Raw genomic sequence first — 17,580 nt, forward strand, 5'->3', positions numbered from 1 at the left:
CCAGATGGCTGGCAGGAGGAGGGCAGCCCCAGGTGAGCTCCCCACGTGCTTCCCCTCCAGTGTCCTGTGGATTCCACCGGGCCGGGAGTGGCCGAGTGACCCCGTGTCACGGATGAACAAAGAGGCTCAGGGCAGCACACAGAGGGACTGAATGCCTTCACTGTCACTCGTGTCTGAAAGTTTGGTCTGGCCTGGGTTCTGGGGTCCACATTTACCAAGCATTTACATCTTTACATCCTGTATTTGCTTCTGATTTTTTTTTTCCAAGAAATAAAATGGGGATTGCCTGGAAGCCCTTTCACGGAGCCCTCAATCTTGTTCCATCCCTGCCTCCCTTGAGGTACCCTCTACCCACGACTCTGAAGGGGATGAGTTCCCTTCTTGTCCCTGTTTAGTCATTCAACAAGCATTTATGGAGCACCTAATGGCACTGGGAGATCGCAGTGCATACAATAGACCAAATCTGCCTTCATGCAGCTTTTGCTCGTATATATGTGTGTGTCCATATAGAATAAATCTTATTATATGTGGCTTTGAATTTCTACATAAATGGGACAGATTGTGCTGCACTTTGCTTTATCAGCCAACTATGTTTTCAGGGTTTTGTCGTGCTGATACATGAGAGCTACATAATATTCCATTGTGCAAACACACCACAGATATTAGCTATTCTTCTGTTGTAAAATGTTTAAGTGGTTTCCATTTTTTTGCTGTTTCAAACAGCGCCACAGTGACCATCTTTGGGCATGTTCCCTTGCACCCGTGTGTGACTTTCTCTTGGAAGGATGTGGAGGGGGACACGCTGGCTTGTAGGATTCTAGACCCGCTGGTGCGGTCTGCCCTCAGTCTCCTTGTTCCCAGAGCACTTGGGCCAGGAGCTCTCCAAGGTCCCTACTGCCCTCAGGCACTCAGATGCTCCTGGCAAGTGCTTGTGGCTTCCTGCCCCTGGCCCTGCACGGAGGCACTGGCTGGGCGGACGGTGGAGCTTGCAGCTGGCATGTGGCAACTGGTGCTGGACAGGGGGCTGGGGCTGTGTGTGGGGTGAGAGGCTTGCCAAGGGCGACCCAGGAAGGCCTAGGGGAGCCACGGGGAACCCCAGACTCCTTCATGCCCCCCTTCTTATAATCCTGTTCCTGGAGCCTGGGACAGGTGGAGGGTTCCAGCTTCTGTGCAGAGATAGTGCATGGGCTCGTTCCTTGCTGCTTGGGTTTAATTTGATTATATTTGCTCTCAGTATGGACTCATGGATTTTTTTTTTTAAATCCAAAGAGAAGGTCCTTGTGGTAAAGGAGGAGGGGTGCAGAGAAGTGCCCCCGCCCTGGTGGAGAGGTTTGAAGAGGGCGTCCCAGGGGAGTGCTAGTCATGGTCCCCACAGTGATGGGGCTGCAGAGGCAGGGGCTGGACATGAGAGGGCTGGCGGGCTTGGCATGAGACTTGGGATCTTCCCAGGGGTGGGGAGAGGCTGCAGGAGATGGGGGTTAACAGAGACTCAGCGACTGGGGCCTTCCCTTTCTCTGCCGGAGGGAGGCTCTGGACACAGACCTGGATTACAGGCCCACTGACCGGCCATGTGACCTCCGTCAGGCTACTTAGCACCTCCAAGCCTCAGTTTCCACATCTGTAAGATGGGGCCATTAGCCCCTGCCCCAGGTTGTGTGAGGATTCACTGAGTGCCAGACATGCCGTGGGTGCTTAGTAAATGCGGTCCCTCTTGGGCCACTCCAGTCCTCTCTGGCTGTGGCATGGGGTCAGGAGGGCCGTGGAGACACTTGGTTTCTCACTGTGGGGCCAGTGACACCAGTGGTACTTAGCCCAGGGTAAGCCTTGTGCCCAGCCATATTTATGGGTCCCAGGTGGTCCCTGACTCCACGTGACCGGTCGTGACACATTGGACTGGGCGAAGGGGTGGTCTCGGGAGCCAGACAGCCTGCATTCAAACCCCACTCTGTGCCTGACTGTGTGACCTTGGGGAAGCCACTTAACCTCTCTGCATTTCTGCGTCCTCATCTCTAAATTGGAGCTGTGCTGATGATACTGACCTCAGATGAGTGAATCCATGCAAAATATGCAGAATAATATTCAAAGGCATTAGGCACTTTATAAACGTTCACTGGTATTGAGCTCTGCATAAACCCCCAAACTCCCCTCCAGTCCCCCCACCCTTGTGGTTGTAAGAATATCGCATCCCGCTCAGACCAGCTCTCATCTCGAGTACCTTGTGACTCGCTCACATTTGAGCTGACCGAGCTGTGGTCACCTAATTCTTCTTTCACCAGCAAAACGAAGCCTGCAAGATATACCCTGGCGTGTCAGGTGGGGCCATTCTATGGAACTTCTTAGGGGAGCATTGCCCAGAAATATGACTTAATCTAAAAGTTTCTCCCTCCTTGAGAACAATTAACTCCTATTCTATGCCTGCCTCCCCTCTGCCCCTTGGCCGCCTCCTCCCTCCTGGAGCCAGGTGGCACGTCCTAACCCCTCAGCCAGCCTCCTCCTCTTGTCCATCTGTCTCCCCAGATAGGGGGAGAAATGTAGCAATTGGGCCAATTTCTAACTGGAAAGGAACCATATGGAGGGTTTAGCTGGGAGCCGAGTGTCTGCCCGGCCTCTGTTAGGGCAGAGCCAGCGCTGTGGGCAGCAGACTGGCTCCCCGGGCTCTCTCTGTGAGCCGGGACCAGAGGGGCCCCATCCTGCCCCCAGACCCTCCCTCCTTCTCTCCTTCTCTCCCTCCCCCATGAGCCCCTGGTCGACCTGCTTTTCTCCTGTGCTTGGGGCTTCTTTGGGTGTCTTAGGAGGTCTTGAGGAGCTTGGTCTGCCCGGAAGTGGCAGAAAGTAAGGGAGGTGGGTGCTGGTCAGGGCAGGGGGCAGAGGGCCGTGGCTGCCTTGACTGGTGCAGAGAACCAGGGGGACTATTTCCTGGCGATGTGAGAATGTGTCTGTGTCGTGTGGCTCCAGGCCTTGCAGGTGCCTGGCACAGAGCAGCCCCCATTCTAGTGTGAGTACCTTGTTCTCCCAGAATGCCCCACCCCCGGCTGCTTGCGCCTCCTCCTGCTAAGACTCGGCTCAGGGTCACCGCCCTTGGGCAGCCTTCCCTGGTTGCCACCTACGCCCAGGAGTAAAGGGCCCTCCTTGGGTGGAGCCGGGGGCTGGCACCTTTCCCCGGGGGGCAGGTGGGTGTGTTACATCTCCCTGCGCTGGGAGCCCCTTGCAGCCAGTCCTCCATGCAGAGGCGCCTGGAGTCTGTGCGGAAGGCTCGGGGGTGCCCAGGGGTGACAGCCAGGTGCGCAGCAAGGTGGATAGTTTGGCTGGGCCCTAAAGGGCTCCTGTGTGAGGTGGAGTTGGGCTGAGACCCTTGAGTGGGACCCAGAGGAAGGTAGTGGTCTCAGATAAAGGATCTGCTTTCATCAAGAGTAATCCCTCATGTTTTTCCATCAGCTGAGCCCTGACTCTGCCACCTGGGGTCCTGGGGGGGGGTCTTACTCCCTGGAGGCCCCCCCATTCTGTACCTCAGTAGGGCAGGGAATTGTGTGGCTTTGGGTAAACCACTTCTCTTTTCTGAGCCTCGGTTTCCTCATCTGTCAAATGCAGTTGATAGAAACAGTGGTCCACAGTGCTTTTGTAGCAGGAGATGAGGGGAGATTGAAATACACGCATGATACCTGTCCCCCGCCAGCACTGGAGAGACATGTCTGAGGCTGGGGACTGGCTGGGTGAAGTGGAAAGTGCTCCCAGGGTTTCTGTAAGCCACATGGCCAGGCTGTGAATTCCCGGGTGTGTTGACTGCATCCTGGCTCCTGCAGACTTGGGGGCTGGGCTTCTTGTAGAGGCATGAGCTTGAGAGGCAGGTAGGCCCTGGGTCCCCTCCCCCAGGACCCAGCCAGGTAGGCGGTGGCCCAGAGAAGAAGGAGTGACAGGAGGGCCCCTAAAGACCTTCTGACCCCAATCAGAGCTCTTCCAGTCCCTCCACCCAAAGCACTCCGGTTAGAATGACCTTCTGGGGCTCTCCTGAGCTCCCTGCTAGGAATCTGATCACAAATAAGATGGGCGGGGCCTCGAGTATCAAGGCACCCTGCCAGGCCAGGGTGGGAGCTGGAGAGACTTACACACTGAGTGGCCTGTGGGTTCCTGGAAGGGAACCTGGGAAGACCTGGATGAGGACTATAGCTGGGCTTGCAGCATCGCTGCCCAGGATGTGTGGGCATGAGTCAGCAGCTGTGCGTGCACTGCTCTTACCAAGGGGCCTGCTGATGAGCATGGGGCCCGGGGACAAGAGCCCTGGTAGGTGTGTGTGGATGTGGGTGCCAGAGGCACTAATGGCCCAGGGTGGGCAATTTGCTCTTGTTCTCAGATTTACTCCTCCAAAAAGCCTTATGAGGTGGTTACATTGAAAAGAACCAATGTTTACTGAGCACTTACTATGTGCCAGATATTATTGTATTTATATGCATGAACTCACTTAGCTTTATAACAACACTATGAAATAGGTAGTATCACTATCTTCACTTTATAGATGATGTATTTGAGGCACAGAGAGGTTCAGTAACCAGCCTGAGATCACACAGCGGTAAGTAGCAGAGCTGAGATTTGAACCCAGGCAGTCTAACTTTAAGCACAATGCTGCATTGCCTCTTGCTAACAACCTATCTTATTTATGAAAACTGAGGCACAGAGAACCTAAGTGACATGTCCAGGGTCACCAACCTTGTGAGTTGTGGAGCCGAAATTCCCACTGTGGCTATGCTGACTGCACAGCCCGTGCCCAGAGATGGGGACCTGGGAGCTAAGAGTCAGACTACAGGGCCGTGAGCAGCCCCCAGGAGTGTGGGTTGGGGTAGAGACTCTGTCCGCCCCAGGCTGACTGGTACCCTTCTTGCAGGGGGTGTGTGCATTGCCCAGTCGGTCAAGATACCTCGGGAACCCAAGCCTGGGGAGTTCGACAAGATCATCCGGCGCCTCCTGGAGACCTCGAACGCCAGGGCGGTCATCATCTTTGCCAATGAGGATGATATCAGGTGAGGGCAGGTGGGGCTTGGGGTGGGGCTTGGGAGCTGGGGATCCCTGCTGGAGACCTTCCTAGGCAAGCCTGACCCACCCTGGGGTCCAGAGAGATGGGGTGGGCCAGTGAGTGGGTGGTGGGGAGACCCTTCTTGCTGGGGCACAGGCTACTGCTAATGGGCTCCCCTTCCCCTCGCTGTTTCCTGCATCCATTCTACCAACTGGGGATGGTAAGCAGGTACTTTTACAGAGGGGCTAAGGCCATGGGCTTTGGGTCAGAGCACCTAGGTTCCTCGCCTGCTCTCCCTCCTACTAGCTGTGTGACCTCAGGCAAGTTTCTCAACCTCTCAGGGCTTCTATTCTGCTTTTAAAAAAGAGAGAAGCTAATTATGCTTGCTTGATGGTGTTGCTTGAGTACTGAATGCAGGAATGTTCATAAGGGGCTTAGAGCAGAGGCTGGCAAGGTTGGCCACCTCTCAGCCCCTCCCTCCTTTCTTCCGTGAGCTCAGAGTAGTGGGAGGAGGCCTGGGCTGAGGTTTTAGTCCTGATTTGGGCACGCACTCACTGTGGGCAGTATTGTCCCCTCCCTGGTCCTCAGTCTCCACATCTGCAGATTGGGGGCAGGTGGACTCCGGGTGCCAGAACCATGCAGCGCAGAAACCCTGGACCACCCCACCTCTCTGCACATCTGCCCCTGGGTCCTGAGTCGCAGGTCAGAAACTCAGGTGCCCTTAAAAGGTGACCCCTGAGCACCCCTCCTAACCCACTTCCCTTCTTCCTGCCTTTTCTCTCACTACTACCCCTCTGAGACTGTATGTTAGGGCCAAGAGGGGCCGGCCTCCTTGATTCCCTAGTCTGAGTGGGAGACACAGCCCCTGCTCAGAGTCTGACTGGCAGAGGAGATGTGGTTCTCCCCAGGCCTCCTCCCTCAGATAGTTGGCCTGAGCTGTCAGAGCCCGCTGTGTCCTCCGGTTGACCTGCCCACCTGCCTAGCCCAGCCTGCCTGGTCCACCCCCCGTACACCCATCTCCCCATTGCTAACCAGCATCTTCTCTGGGTCGCATTCTTTCCAGCACTCTTTCCCACTTGTGAAGACCCCATCCTGGACTCCTGAGTTTCAGCAAAACAGATATCCCCCCAGGAGACATTGTTGGGTCCCTGGAGGGGTGGAGGGGGAAGTTTGGGAAGGTCATTAAGGCCTCAAAAGCCACAAGGACCAACTCTAATAGGTGTTTCTCAGGCCTCGAAGGACCAGGGTGTGGGAGTCCTCAGGATCCATCTGGCACCTCCAAGCTGAAAACAGAGGCTGCTCCTGACCCCCTCCAAAGCTTTCAGGTCCCCTAAATTCCTGTTGCCACAGGTCTGCTGGCAACTGGGGCAGGAGGGGCTCCTTCTGAGCTCTTTCCCTCCCTGCAGTCACCAGTTGCTGCCCCCCTGCCCCTACTCCCACCCCGAAGCCCAGCACTACTTGGGTCCCACTGCACCCCGGGACGCACCCCACTCCAGGCCTCCTGTGCGGCTCTGATGGACCCACACGCGGGGAGGGGAGGATGAAGGTGCCACGAGTCCCAGAGAAGAGGCCCCTGGGGGAGAGGGGGAAGGGCCTGAGACTGACTCCCTGAGCAGCTGCGGGGGGTGGGGGTGTGTGAGGGAGGGGGGCACATTTCTGGAAATCCACAGGCGGTTCAGAAGCAAACAGAAGTAAAAATAAACCCAGGTGACTTTACAGAGATGGAGCCTTGGGAGCTCTGGTCGTCTCTGGCTGGCCGGATGCAGGCGGGTATCAATAGGCTGTGGTGTGGGTTCTGAGAGCAGCCTCACCTACAATTACTGGGTCCTGCCTGGGCTGCGGCAGCTTTGGGGGTCTGGGAACGTACATCAGGAGACGATGGAGGAGGGCAGGTGTGGGCCCCGGGGCTGGGAAACATGTTTCTCCCTGGCAGCCCCAGGCGGTCCTGCCCCAGCTGGCCACCTCCTGCTCAGGCCCGGCAGCCACCCCAAGCCCTGGAGTCTGTCCTGGCCTTGTCCATGGGAAGGGCCTGGACAGTTTCTAGTATCCTGGCCTCTCGCTGTGTGATCTTGAGCAAGTTGCTTGCTCCAGTCTCTCCTCGTGGAAGGAGGTGCTTTGGGAGAATTCTTCCCAGTCCTTCCTATTTTTCTCCTCCTAGATGTCTCTGAGGGGCCGCTTAGTTCAAGCATCCGTTAAGCACCGACTGAAAGCCTCCTGTGGGCTGGGCCCTGTGCTGGGCTCCAGGGCCCCTGACTTGACTAGGACCACTGTCACTGGGGGCCTGGGGAGGGGTGAGGCCCTGGCTGCCCGCACCCTTTCATCCATCCAGGAGGGTGTGGGGAGCAGCTCTTTGAAGCACCTGGACTTTTGGCACAGAAGGAGGTGGCATGCAGAGGGGGAAGGGTGTAGTGAGGTGTGTGTGTGTATGTGTGTGTGAGAGAGAGAGACAGTGGATATAAATGTGAGAAAGGGCCAAGGGATGTGGGTCTGGGCTTAGGACCAGGGTGGCATGTACCTGAGAGGACAGAGCCTGGGCAGATGTGGTTCTGGGGACCTGAGTCAGACATGGAGCAGGTCCAAACTGAGGGAAACAGCTGTGGTCTTTGCAGGGACTGAGGTAGCCCTAGGGTACAGGAGTGGGTCTGGGAGACAGAGAGGGGCTAGGGGTGCCGTATGGGTGAGAGGGGAAGCCGTGGGCCTATGGGCAGGTGTGGGCCAGGGCAGCAGGGAACTGTGGGCCTGGGGGTACGACATGGGTGCTGGGGCGGCTATGGGCCCTGGGCTCATGTGGGTCAGGATGGGGGATCCAGGCACAGGCTGGGAGGGGGACAGGTGTGGGCCTCGGGGAAGGGGGTCAGCCAAGGGCAGGCGTGGCCAGGGTGGCGGCAGCCGCGTGGGCAGACACGGCTGGGTTGGGCTGGGCTGGTGCGTGTTCCCACAGGCGTGTGCTGGAGGCGGCCCGGAAGGCCAACCAGACCGGCCACTTCTTCTGGATGGGCTCGGACAGCTGGGGCTCCAAGATCGCCCCTGTGCTGCACCTGGAGGAGGTGGCCGAGGGTGCCGTCACTATCCTCCCCAAGAGGATGTCCGTGCGAGGTAGGCCCGGCAGCCCGGACGGCACGCCCACCGCCCTCACCCGGCACCATCCACCACCGCTGTCACTGTCACCCCGGTGGTTCCTTCTTATCGTCGCCCCGTGCCCTTCCTCTCCCGCTCCTCGTCTCCCTGCATCCTGTCTTTCCTCTTCCTTGGCTCACAGCTTCTTTGTGCTCGGGTTCTGGGATAGGAAGCCTTTCTGGCCACAGTTAACCCAGCGGGATTCAAATCCAGATTCAGGACCTTTCTTCCTTCCGTCTCAGATATTTGTGGGTGTGGGAGATGGTGGCAAGTATAGGAGGCTCATTTATCAAGGACTCTCCTTCATCCCTGTATACTCTCATCCCTTCTCCCATCTGGGATAGAAGAGGTGAGATCCCTGCCCTGCCTGGAGTGCATCCTCTGCCAGAATGGGGCCGGGCACTGCCAGCAAGCTACAAGAAGAGGGTGCCATGCCAGGGGGCAGGGGCCTCCCTGCAGAGCCCGCCTGGGTCTGGCAGGCCCCGGGTGTGGGGGCAGGGGTTGCGCCTGCCCTGCCCGGCCTCCCATCCTCTTGGGGCAGAACCCAGTCACCCTGGGCAGGAACAGATTGCTCTGGCCAGAACCTTGCTGTGCGTGAGGCGTGAAGTTCCTATTAATGGCTCAGTTTGGCAGGGACCTCACTGTCCTCCCCATGGGGGAGGCAGGCTCCCAGGGCCTTCTCCCCTGCTCTTGCTCCGGTCAATAGAATCCAGCATTGATGGAGGGGGAAAGGCCTGCAGACATCTGCTTCCTCCAAACTTTCCAAGAGACCTGAGCAGGGGAGGGATGTGGGTCACACCGCCGTGTCCTCTACTCACCCTGAGGCAGAGGGAGCATAGGCCGCAGAAGTTTCCACACCTCCCCTCTCAGCCTCAAGCCATAATAAACACAAAATAACAATAACTAAGGCTCTTGGTACCCGCAAACACCAGGCCCCTTACAGACATCTCATTCAATCTTCCCTGCAACCCCAAAAGAAACTTTTATCCACATTTAGTGGGTGAATACGTTTAAGGATCAGAGAGATTTAGTGACATGTAGTGGCAGTAAGTGACACATACTTGCTATTAAGTGGCAGAACTGGGATCTGAACCCTGGACTTACCAGACAAATCCCTTTACTCTCTGGGACATTAGAGGAGCCTTTAGAGCAGTGGTTCTCATCTGGGGGTGATTTTGATCCCTAAGGGACGTTTGGCAATGTTTGGAGACATTTTCGGTTGTCACGATTAGGGAGTGATGCTTCTGGCATCTAGTGGGTAGAGGCCGGGGATGTTGCTCAATATCCTGAAATGTACAGGACAGCCCCCTGCCGCTCCCGCCCCCCACCCCAGCAAAGAATGATCGGGCCTAGTGTCAATGGGTCAAGGTTGAGAAACTCTGCTCTAAGGCCAGTCCCCCACCAGTGCCAGCACCTCCCTGACAGCTCCGACAGTCAGACAACTGTGCCCATGACACGGAATGATCATGATATATATAGAAGGGGCACTGGTAGGAGACAGAAGGCGATATTCACTCACCAGCCTGCCTACCCTGGGATGGGGTTTTCTAGGCTTAGAGCAGAGTGGGTAAGCCCTTAGGAGCATTTGGAGAAGGAGGCTGCCTCTGTCAGTGATGGGGAAGTTCTGGACTTGAAGGAGGAAGATCCAGCTCCCCATCTTATCTGTGTGACCTGGGTCATTCCCTACCCTCTCTGGTCCGGTCTCCTCTTCAGAACTAGAATGCTCAGGTGCTCCCAGGATTGGGTGCCTGCCCCCCACCAGCCTCTCTGCTCTTATCTCAGGGCCCCCAGGTGACTCCTTCTCAAAGAGGCCCCATATTACCATTTTGGTGGTTAAGAAGCAGCGGAAGCACCCTCATCCTGTACGTCTTCCATAAAGGAAGCAGTTGTAAGATTACACAGGCTCTCCCTGGAATTTAATACAGCTCTTTTCATTGTGCAGAAAATGAAATGGTCCACATTTTGTTTTTTCCGGCTGGGCCCTGGATCAGAGGATGTGCTCTTTCCTTCCGCCTCCCTCTGCCTGGGCCACATGAAAGCTGCGGGAAGCGGGAAGGGGAGGGGGCGGGTGGGGAAGGGAGGCGCGAGGTCCTGATGTCCTGGTTCCCTGCCAGGCTTCGACCGCTACTTCTCCAGCCGCACGCTGGACAACAACCGGCGCAACATCTGGTTTGCTGAGTTCTGGGAGGACAACTTCCATTGCAAGTTGAGCCGCCACGCGCTCAAGAAAGGCAGCCATGTCAAGAAGTGCACCAGTGAGCACGCGCGTGGGGCGGGGCGTGGGACTGAGCCTCAGGGGGCGGGGCCAGGGTGGGCCCTGAGTGGGTGGGGCTATGGGGGAGAAGGCTGAGAGTGTCAAGTGGGGTGGGCTACGGGACACTACCGCAGGGCTAGCAGTTTCAAGGGGCCCAGGCGGTGCTGCCTGGGGGCAGAGTTAGGGGCCAGAAGGGGCGGGGCCAGGACTGACTCAAGGTCTGACACCAGGGCCTTGCCGATGGGTGGGCTTAGGGTAGCTGAAACCTCCTCGATCTCTCAGACCATCAGCCGTAGGACGCTGCTGAGTAGGGGAAGGGGCTCCTGGGTCTGGGCAGAGGTGCCGTCTGGCTGCTCACCTTGGGCTTCATCTGGACGCCCCTCTGGCAAGCCCACAGAACTGACTGACCCCAGCTGCCCTGTGAATCCTAATGCTCACCGGTCTGAGCACTTTAGAGAGAAACGATCTCTAACCCCTCCAGGTTCCCACAGTCACTCAACAGACACCAGTTTGACTCCCAATCCCTGGCCCTTTTCTTTTTTTTTTTTTTAAACACAGTCCCTACCATTTATTTATTTATTTATTTTTATAAATTTACTTATTTTATTTTATTTATTTTTGGCTGCTTTGCGTCTTTGTTGCTGCGTGCGGGCTTTCTCTAGTTGCAGTGAACAGGGGCTACTCTTCGTTGTGGTCCACGGGCTTCTTATTGCAGTGGCTTCCCTTGTTGTGGAGCACGGGCTCTAGGCACACGGGCCTCAGTAGTTGCGGCATGTGGGCTCAGTAGTTGTGGCTCGCGGGCTCTAGAGCACAGGCTCAGTAGTTGTGGTGCACAGGCTTAGTTGCTCCATGGCATGTGGGATCCTCCCAGACCAGGGCTCGAACCCGTGTCCCCTGCATTGACAGGCGGATTCTTAACCACTGTGCCACCAGGGAAGCCCTCCCTGGCCCTTTTCTAAGCACCATGGATATAGCAGTGAATGAAAGAGCCAAAAAGCTCTTGGAGTTTTTATTTTAACAGGGAGACAGACAATAAACAAGATAAGTAAGTAAACTATAGACTATGTCAGAAGGAAAAAGTGCAGTAGAAACAAAATAGATAAGAAAGAGGATGGCCTCCCTGCAAGGTAACGTTTCAGCAGAGTCCTGAAAAGGACAGGGAATGAGCCATGGGAGGCTGGGATGATGGGTCTATTTTACAGATTGGAAAACAGAGGCTCAGAGAAGGTAAGTAAAGGGACCTGAGTTCCCGCGGATGAAAGGTGGTGGAGCAGGATGTGGACCCAGGTCTGAGCTCTAGGCCCTCAGACCCCTACGGTAGCCATCTTGGCACGTTCACCTTTGATACAGTTGGATGTGGGTCCTTGTACGCTCTTTGTCTGGGTAGCTCTGCAGCAGGACCTGGCATCAGGGACATTAGGAGGGCTCTGTGTACCCCTCAACCGTGAGTGGTGCCCATGCAAGGATGATGAACTCCCTCTTATAGTCTCCTGATCTGATGGGTGCAGCTTGGGCAGAGGGCCAGATGAGCAAGGGCCACTGGATCAGCTGCATGGACATGCTGCATGCAATCACTGGCAGCTGGGGGCGGGGGGGTTGGTCCACTAGGGCCAGGGGAGGAGGGAGCATGGTGAGGTGGGTGGGCCAGTGGGGAGCATGCTGACTTCTGGTGGCCAGGGCAATCGTGGCTACTTAGGACTGTGGGTATCCCCTGGGGACGCAGGCAAACTCCTGTGGGTGTAGGCAGCAGTGTGTGTACACCTTTGTGTGTGTGACTGTGTATGTACATGAGTGTCTAAAAGAGAAGGTATATATGTGCATGTCTGTCTTACGTAGGGGCGACGTTCTTGGGTGAGCTAATAACCATAAACACCTCTCTTTACTATGCATTTACTATGTTCCAGACATTTTAACATCATCTCATTTCACCCTCACAACAACTCTAGGGGCTCTTATGACCCCCATATTATGGAGGCTATGGAGAGTCAGAGAGGTCAAGCAACCTGCCCAAGGCTGCACAGCAAAGGTCTTTATGAGGCAGTAATCACAACAAAGGTGTAAGAAGTACAAACATGCCTGGGTATGGGAGGCTGGGCCCTCATGGGTAGGAGCATCCTGTGTACTTCTCTTTTCCTGGCATAATTATTGAGAGCATCCCCTTTTATTCTCAAAAGTGCCCAAGTGGGGATGGAAGATTGTATGTTCACCCTGATTATAGGTCACGAGACCTGGCTTGGAGATGGGGCTGGGTGAGACTGAAAGTGGGGGCAACATGGATAAGGGGGTGTCTCGGCCCCTGTGTCTGGCTCGCCAAGGGAGAGGGGCTTTCTGGAGTCTCCTCTTGGTCTGGGAGGGGCAGGCAGGGAGAAGGCCTTGGTCAGTCCCTGTAAGCTCTTTCCAGACTCCCAGTCCTCATCAGGACTCCCCAGCTGCTGGTGAACTGGGCGGGGGGGGGGTGGGCACCTCTCTAGGTGCCCTCAGGGAGGTGTGTGGGCTGTCAGAGCAGGTGGGGAAGGAGGGCTTGATCAGGATTCAGGAGAGTGTAGAGCCTCACTGGGAACCTGAGGTCAGCTGTACCCTGTCAGGACCTTAGCTTTCTCATCTGAGAAATGGGATTGGTGGTGAGCCAGCCCAGAGTGTGTCTGGGGATGCAGATGAGAAAGCTGATTGGAGGCACTTGGTGAACTGTAAGAGGGAGGTGCTCAAGCCTGGCTGTGCATCAGAATCACCTAGAACTTTTAGAGCTCTACTAGGGCCCCACCCCCAGACCCACTAAGCAGAACCTCAGGGGTGGATTGTTTTTCAAGCTCTCCCGGTGGATTTTATGTGTATTTAGGGCTGGGAACCTCAGGCAAGAGCAGCTTTGTTCACAACGAATCACCTGGGGATCTTTTCAAATGCTGACGCCTGGCTCCCAGCCCCAGACATTCTGATGTAATTGGCCCTGGGTACCACCTGGGCATCAGGATTTTTAAAAGGTGCCCTTGTGGTTTACTGTGCAGCCAGGTATGGGAACCACTGCCTCAGAAGGAGAGGTGGGTGATAGAAGGGGTGACGGCGTGCACCCCAGGCAGTGGGGAAGGCGTGAGCAAAGCATCAGAGCCTGGAATGAGCCTGGGGTTGTGTCACAGGGAAGGGTGGAAGGACAGCATATTCCAGCTGACCTGGATCCTTCTCGCTGCATCTGAAGCCCCAGCAGAGGCTGGTAAGTGTCCTTGGGTGGCCCCACGTCAGGCACAGTGAGCCCGTCCATCTCTGGGTGAGATGAGGGGCGGGGGAGCTGCTGGGAATGTTTGTGGGCTCTCAGACCCACCCTGGGTGAGGGGGAGGCAGCTCTGGCTTCTCATGGCCCCACCCAGGTTTGAGCTGAGCTTGTCCCTTAGGCCAGGAGGGCTGGGGTGACACCCATGGAGTACGGGCTCTGGACCGGGCACCTGTCAACGTGTCAGGGTCTGGGTCCGACTCTGCCTCCTCCCTGCTGTGTGACCTTGGACATGTTATTTAGCCTCTCTGAGTCTCAGAGAAGGCAGGGAAGTCACCACCCATCTCAATGGGTTGTTGGGAGGATTGGTGATGTGTTTGAAGAGTATGAAGAAGCTGGCTGAAAAAAGATGTGTATGATCAGCGCTGATAAAATGGTGGTTGTTGTTGATAGAGAGGGAGGGGGAGAGGTGGGATTTACCTGCAGCTGGGTAATTTAACAGCTCAAGTCTGCCGTAAGGATTCTGTCGGTTGTAGGATCCCCGATGGGGAGGACACCATCCTGAGGGTGGGTGGTATAGGCTGTCACAAGTGTTGCATCCATTTTACAGAAGAGGACGCTGAGGTGATTGGTGAACATCGCAGTGCTAGAGAATTGGCAGAGCTGGATTCATACCCAGGCAGCCTGGCTCTCCAGCTGGTGCCCCACCTGCCTCTCCCACTTCCTTTCCTCCCACGCCCCCAGCCACCCTCTCGCTTGCCCTCAGCTTGCCCTCAGCTAGCCCTGTATTCTCCACCTGCCTCACTCTGTCTCCCGAGCCTAGCTTCATGCTCACTTCTTCCAGGCTGCCTGCCCATCCACACTGGGTGGGCCCACTCTGGTCCCCTCAATGCTAACGGTTTCAATGGTCAGCCTCTGCCTGTCTCAGTCCCTCAGGCCCTGCCCACGATCTCAGCATGAGCGAGTGCCACTCCTGTGTTCCACTGCCCTTTGCTGTGCCAAGTCCGTGCCTTCCCTCCCCAGGGCAACAGATGGGCCTGATGACCTTCTCAGAGGGTGGGAAGGACCTTCTCATGCTGGGGTCTTACACTTGGGAAGATCCGATCCATCCTTCAAGGCTGTGTTAAGTTGAATTCCCCTCAGGAATTCCCTGGTGGTCTGGTGGTTAGGACTCCACACTTTCACTGCCAAGAGCTCGGGTTCGATCCCTGGTTGGGGAGCTAGGATCCCACAGGTCGTGCAGCGCGGCCAAGAAAAAAAAGTTGAATTCCCCTCAAGACAAGGAATTGAGAGCCAGTCGTTTCTTTGGGAGAGAATCCCAGGAAACATTGGTAGGCGAGGGAAGGCAGACATAAAGGGTGTGATACCAAGCAGGTTACCACTGTGAACAGCTGGAGCTTCACTCCCCCCGGGGGCTCTGGAGACAGAAAGGAGCACGCCTGGCAGTCATCCCACTGGAGGTGTGAGGGAGCTGGGGTGTGTGTACACCAACTCCTGTCAATCATTGCTGGCTGTTCCCAGAGGGTGTTAATTCCTCAGTGCCTCCAGATGCCAAATGGCTGGCAAAGAGGGCTTCTGTGGCCAGAGAGTCTCAGAAGAGTGGCAGTTACTGGCAGTTGGAGACTGGGCTGGTGTGGGCTGGTGTGTCTCAAAGTGGCAAGGGGTCGTGGGCACCCATTCTTTCTCAAATACACAACTGTGAGAGTCCCCCTGAACTGGGTGTGAATCCTCGTGCTGCCACTTCCTAGCCGTGCGACCTGGGGCAGGTCACTTCTTGAGGCCTCAGTTTCCTCATCTGTAAAATGGGGATCATACTACCCACTTCCATCTCCCAGAGCCCTGTCCCTAGCAGAGCTGCCTCGCCCATGGTTTCCCAGAGAAGGAGTGGAGGTGATCTGCTGGAAGCACTAGAAGATGGCCTGCGGGCTGCTGCACACCTGAGCGAGATAGGGGTCACTGAGCAGGGCGTCTCTGCAGCTGTCAAGGCCTGCGGGAGGGCAGTGCCCACCTCCCACCTCCTCTCCTGGCCCCCTCCCCAGGAGCCTGCAGAGCAGGACTTGGGAATTAAAGCTGTAAACAAGGCAGATGTGGCATCCGTCTTTTTGACAGGACTGCCAGCCAGGTGATGGCTGAGCAGAGGAAGGCCTGGTTTATGAGGAGATAGGAGAAATTTACTGCCTGCTGCTCCCAGGGGCCGGGAGTTCTGAGAGGGACGGTGGCCACATGGCAGCTGGGGATGTGTGGGGAGATGCTGATCACCCAGCCTGGGCTAGCAGCAATAACAATAATAACAGCTGATATTTATATAGCATTTATTACATGTCAAGCTCTGTTTTAGTGTTTTGCATTTGCTTTTCACAGCAACCCATTTTACAGATGAAAAAGCCGAGGCACAGAGAAGTTAAAGACTTTCCCAAGGTCATACAGGTAGTAAATGGCAGAGCTGGGATTTGAACTCTGGCCATCTGGCTCCAGGGATGTCCTGCCTCAGGCCAGCTGATATCCCAGCCCCATGGCCCTCTGGCTATTCCAGCCTGGCTTTGTGGCTCTTTTCACCTCCACATTCCTAAAGGAACCTGGGGAAAGGAAGGAAGACCCACATTTGGGATTACCTACTATGCGCCAGGTTGTGCCACTCATTAGAGGAACTCACATTTGCCCAAGCCGACAGCCACCTGGTGGCCACAGGGGTCCTGAGCCCTTCCCCTCAGTGCTGTTTCTTACTTGTTCAGCTGGCATTTACTCAGAGGCTGACTGTGTCCCCAGCCCTATGCTGGGCTCTGTGAAGGGGACAGACCTGCCCTGGGGAGCTCCCCCTGCAGGTGGGAGATGATATGGCCTTGAAGACAAGGTGGTACATGATGGTGTGGTCCCAGTAGTCAGAGCTGAGGTCCTCCAGAGAGCTTAATCATGAGACCAGAGAGGACAGATCCAGGAGGCCTCCTGGAGTGTTCTGGGAGACTAGGGATGTTGCACCTTTAAATCAGGAGGTCAGAAGTCCTCACTGGGAAGGTGACTGGGAAAGAGCATGCCAGGCAGAGGGCACAGCATGTGCAAAGACTCTGAGGTAGGCTCAGGCCTGGCAGGTCTGGGGAGCAGTGAGGAGACCCATGTGGTTGGAGCAGAGAGATCAACAGGTAGGAGATGAAGTCTGAGAGTGGGGCGGGGTGGCACAGGTCTGTGGGCCTTGTTGGCAATTTGTAAGGATTTAGTCTTTTAATGCCAAATGAGACAAAGCCATGGCAGGGTTTGAAAAAGGATTGACGTGATCAGATTTATGTTATAATGGTCTCACTCTGGCTGCCTCCTGGAGCAGAGATGGGGGTGAGGGCAGAGCTGGAGATCAGTCAGGGGCCGGGGCTGTAGTTCAGGTGGGAGGTGATGGGAACTTGGAGCAGGTGGTGGCCATGGAGATGGTGAGAAGGAGTCTGATTCTTTATCAGTTTGGAGTGTGGCCTCAGAGTTTGCTAAAGGATTTGAGGTGAGAGAAAGATGACAGAAAATCAAGGATGACTCTGAGGTTCTTGGTGGTGTGCTGAGATGGGGGGGGTGGGTGGAGGGTCAGGCATAGCCACGTGGAGATTCCTGGGAGAGGTGGGTGCAAAACCCAGACTGGAGTTGGTCAGGAGAAAAATGGAGGAGAGAAAAATTGATGACAGTGAGTAAGGACAACCCTTCTGAGAAGTTTTGTTGTAAACAGGGAGAGAGGGATGCTAGCTGGGGGAAAAGTGGGGTCGAGAAACGGTTTCTGTTTAAATGGAAGAAATTAAAACATATTTCTATGTTGACAGCAAAGATCCAGTAGAGGAAAAACTAGATGCTCCTGGAAGGAAAAGGAGCATGGCTGGGTGATGGGGGAGAAGGGGCATCCACATGGGGAGTTGGCTGTGACTTCGGCCCCGCGAGCTGCCTCCCCTTCACCCCTGGCCCTAGTCTGACCCTGTCTGGGAGAGCTAAGCCCAGGCCCCTGGGCTGGGCAGAACCAGTGAGGGGTAGAGAACG

At 55.8% G+C, this 17,580-nt stretch overlaps 1 protein-coding gene across 9 annotated transcripts in view; it reads left to right on the forward strand.

Annotated features, from left to right (window-relative positions):
• Positions 1-17,580, forward strand: part of GRM4 (glutamate metabotropic receptor 4) — a 101,099-nt gene that overhangs the window by 59,206 nt on the left and 24,313 nt on the right. For 8 of the 9 annotated variants that reach the window (XR_014251253.1, XR_014251254.1, XM_082415061.1 and 5 more), the window contains exons 3-5: positions 4,877-5,012; positions 7,947-8,101; positions 10,237-10,377. Coding sequence is in view for 7 of the 9 variants with exons in the window: in XM_082415061.1 (XP_082271187.1) it covers positions 4,877-5,012; positions 7,947-8,101; positions 10,237-10,377 (432 nt within the window). In the remaining 2 variants the exon portion in view is untranslated. The remainder of the gene's footprint in view (positions 1-4,876; positions 5,013-7,946; positions 8,102-10,236; positions 10,378-17,580) is intronic. The other variant, XM_082415063.1, reaches the window with a different exon arrangement.

The sequence above is a fragment of the Balaenoptera physalus genome (assembly GCF_965194825.1).
Source record: "Balaenoptera physalus genome assembly, chromosome: 11".
Taxonomy (NCBI): domain Eukaryota; kingdom Metazoa; phylum Chordata; class Mammalia; order Artiodactyla; family Balaenopteridae; genus Balaenoptera; species Balaenoptera physalus.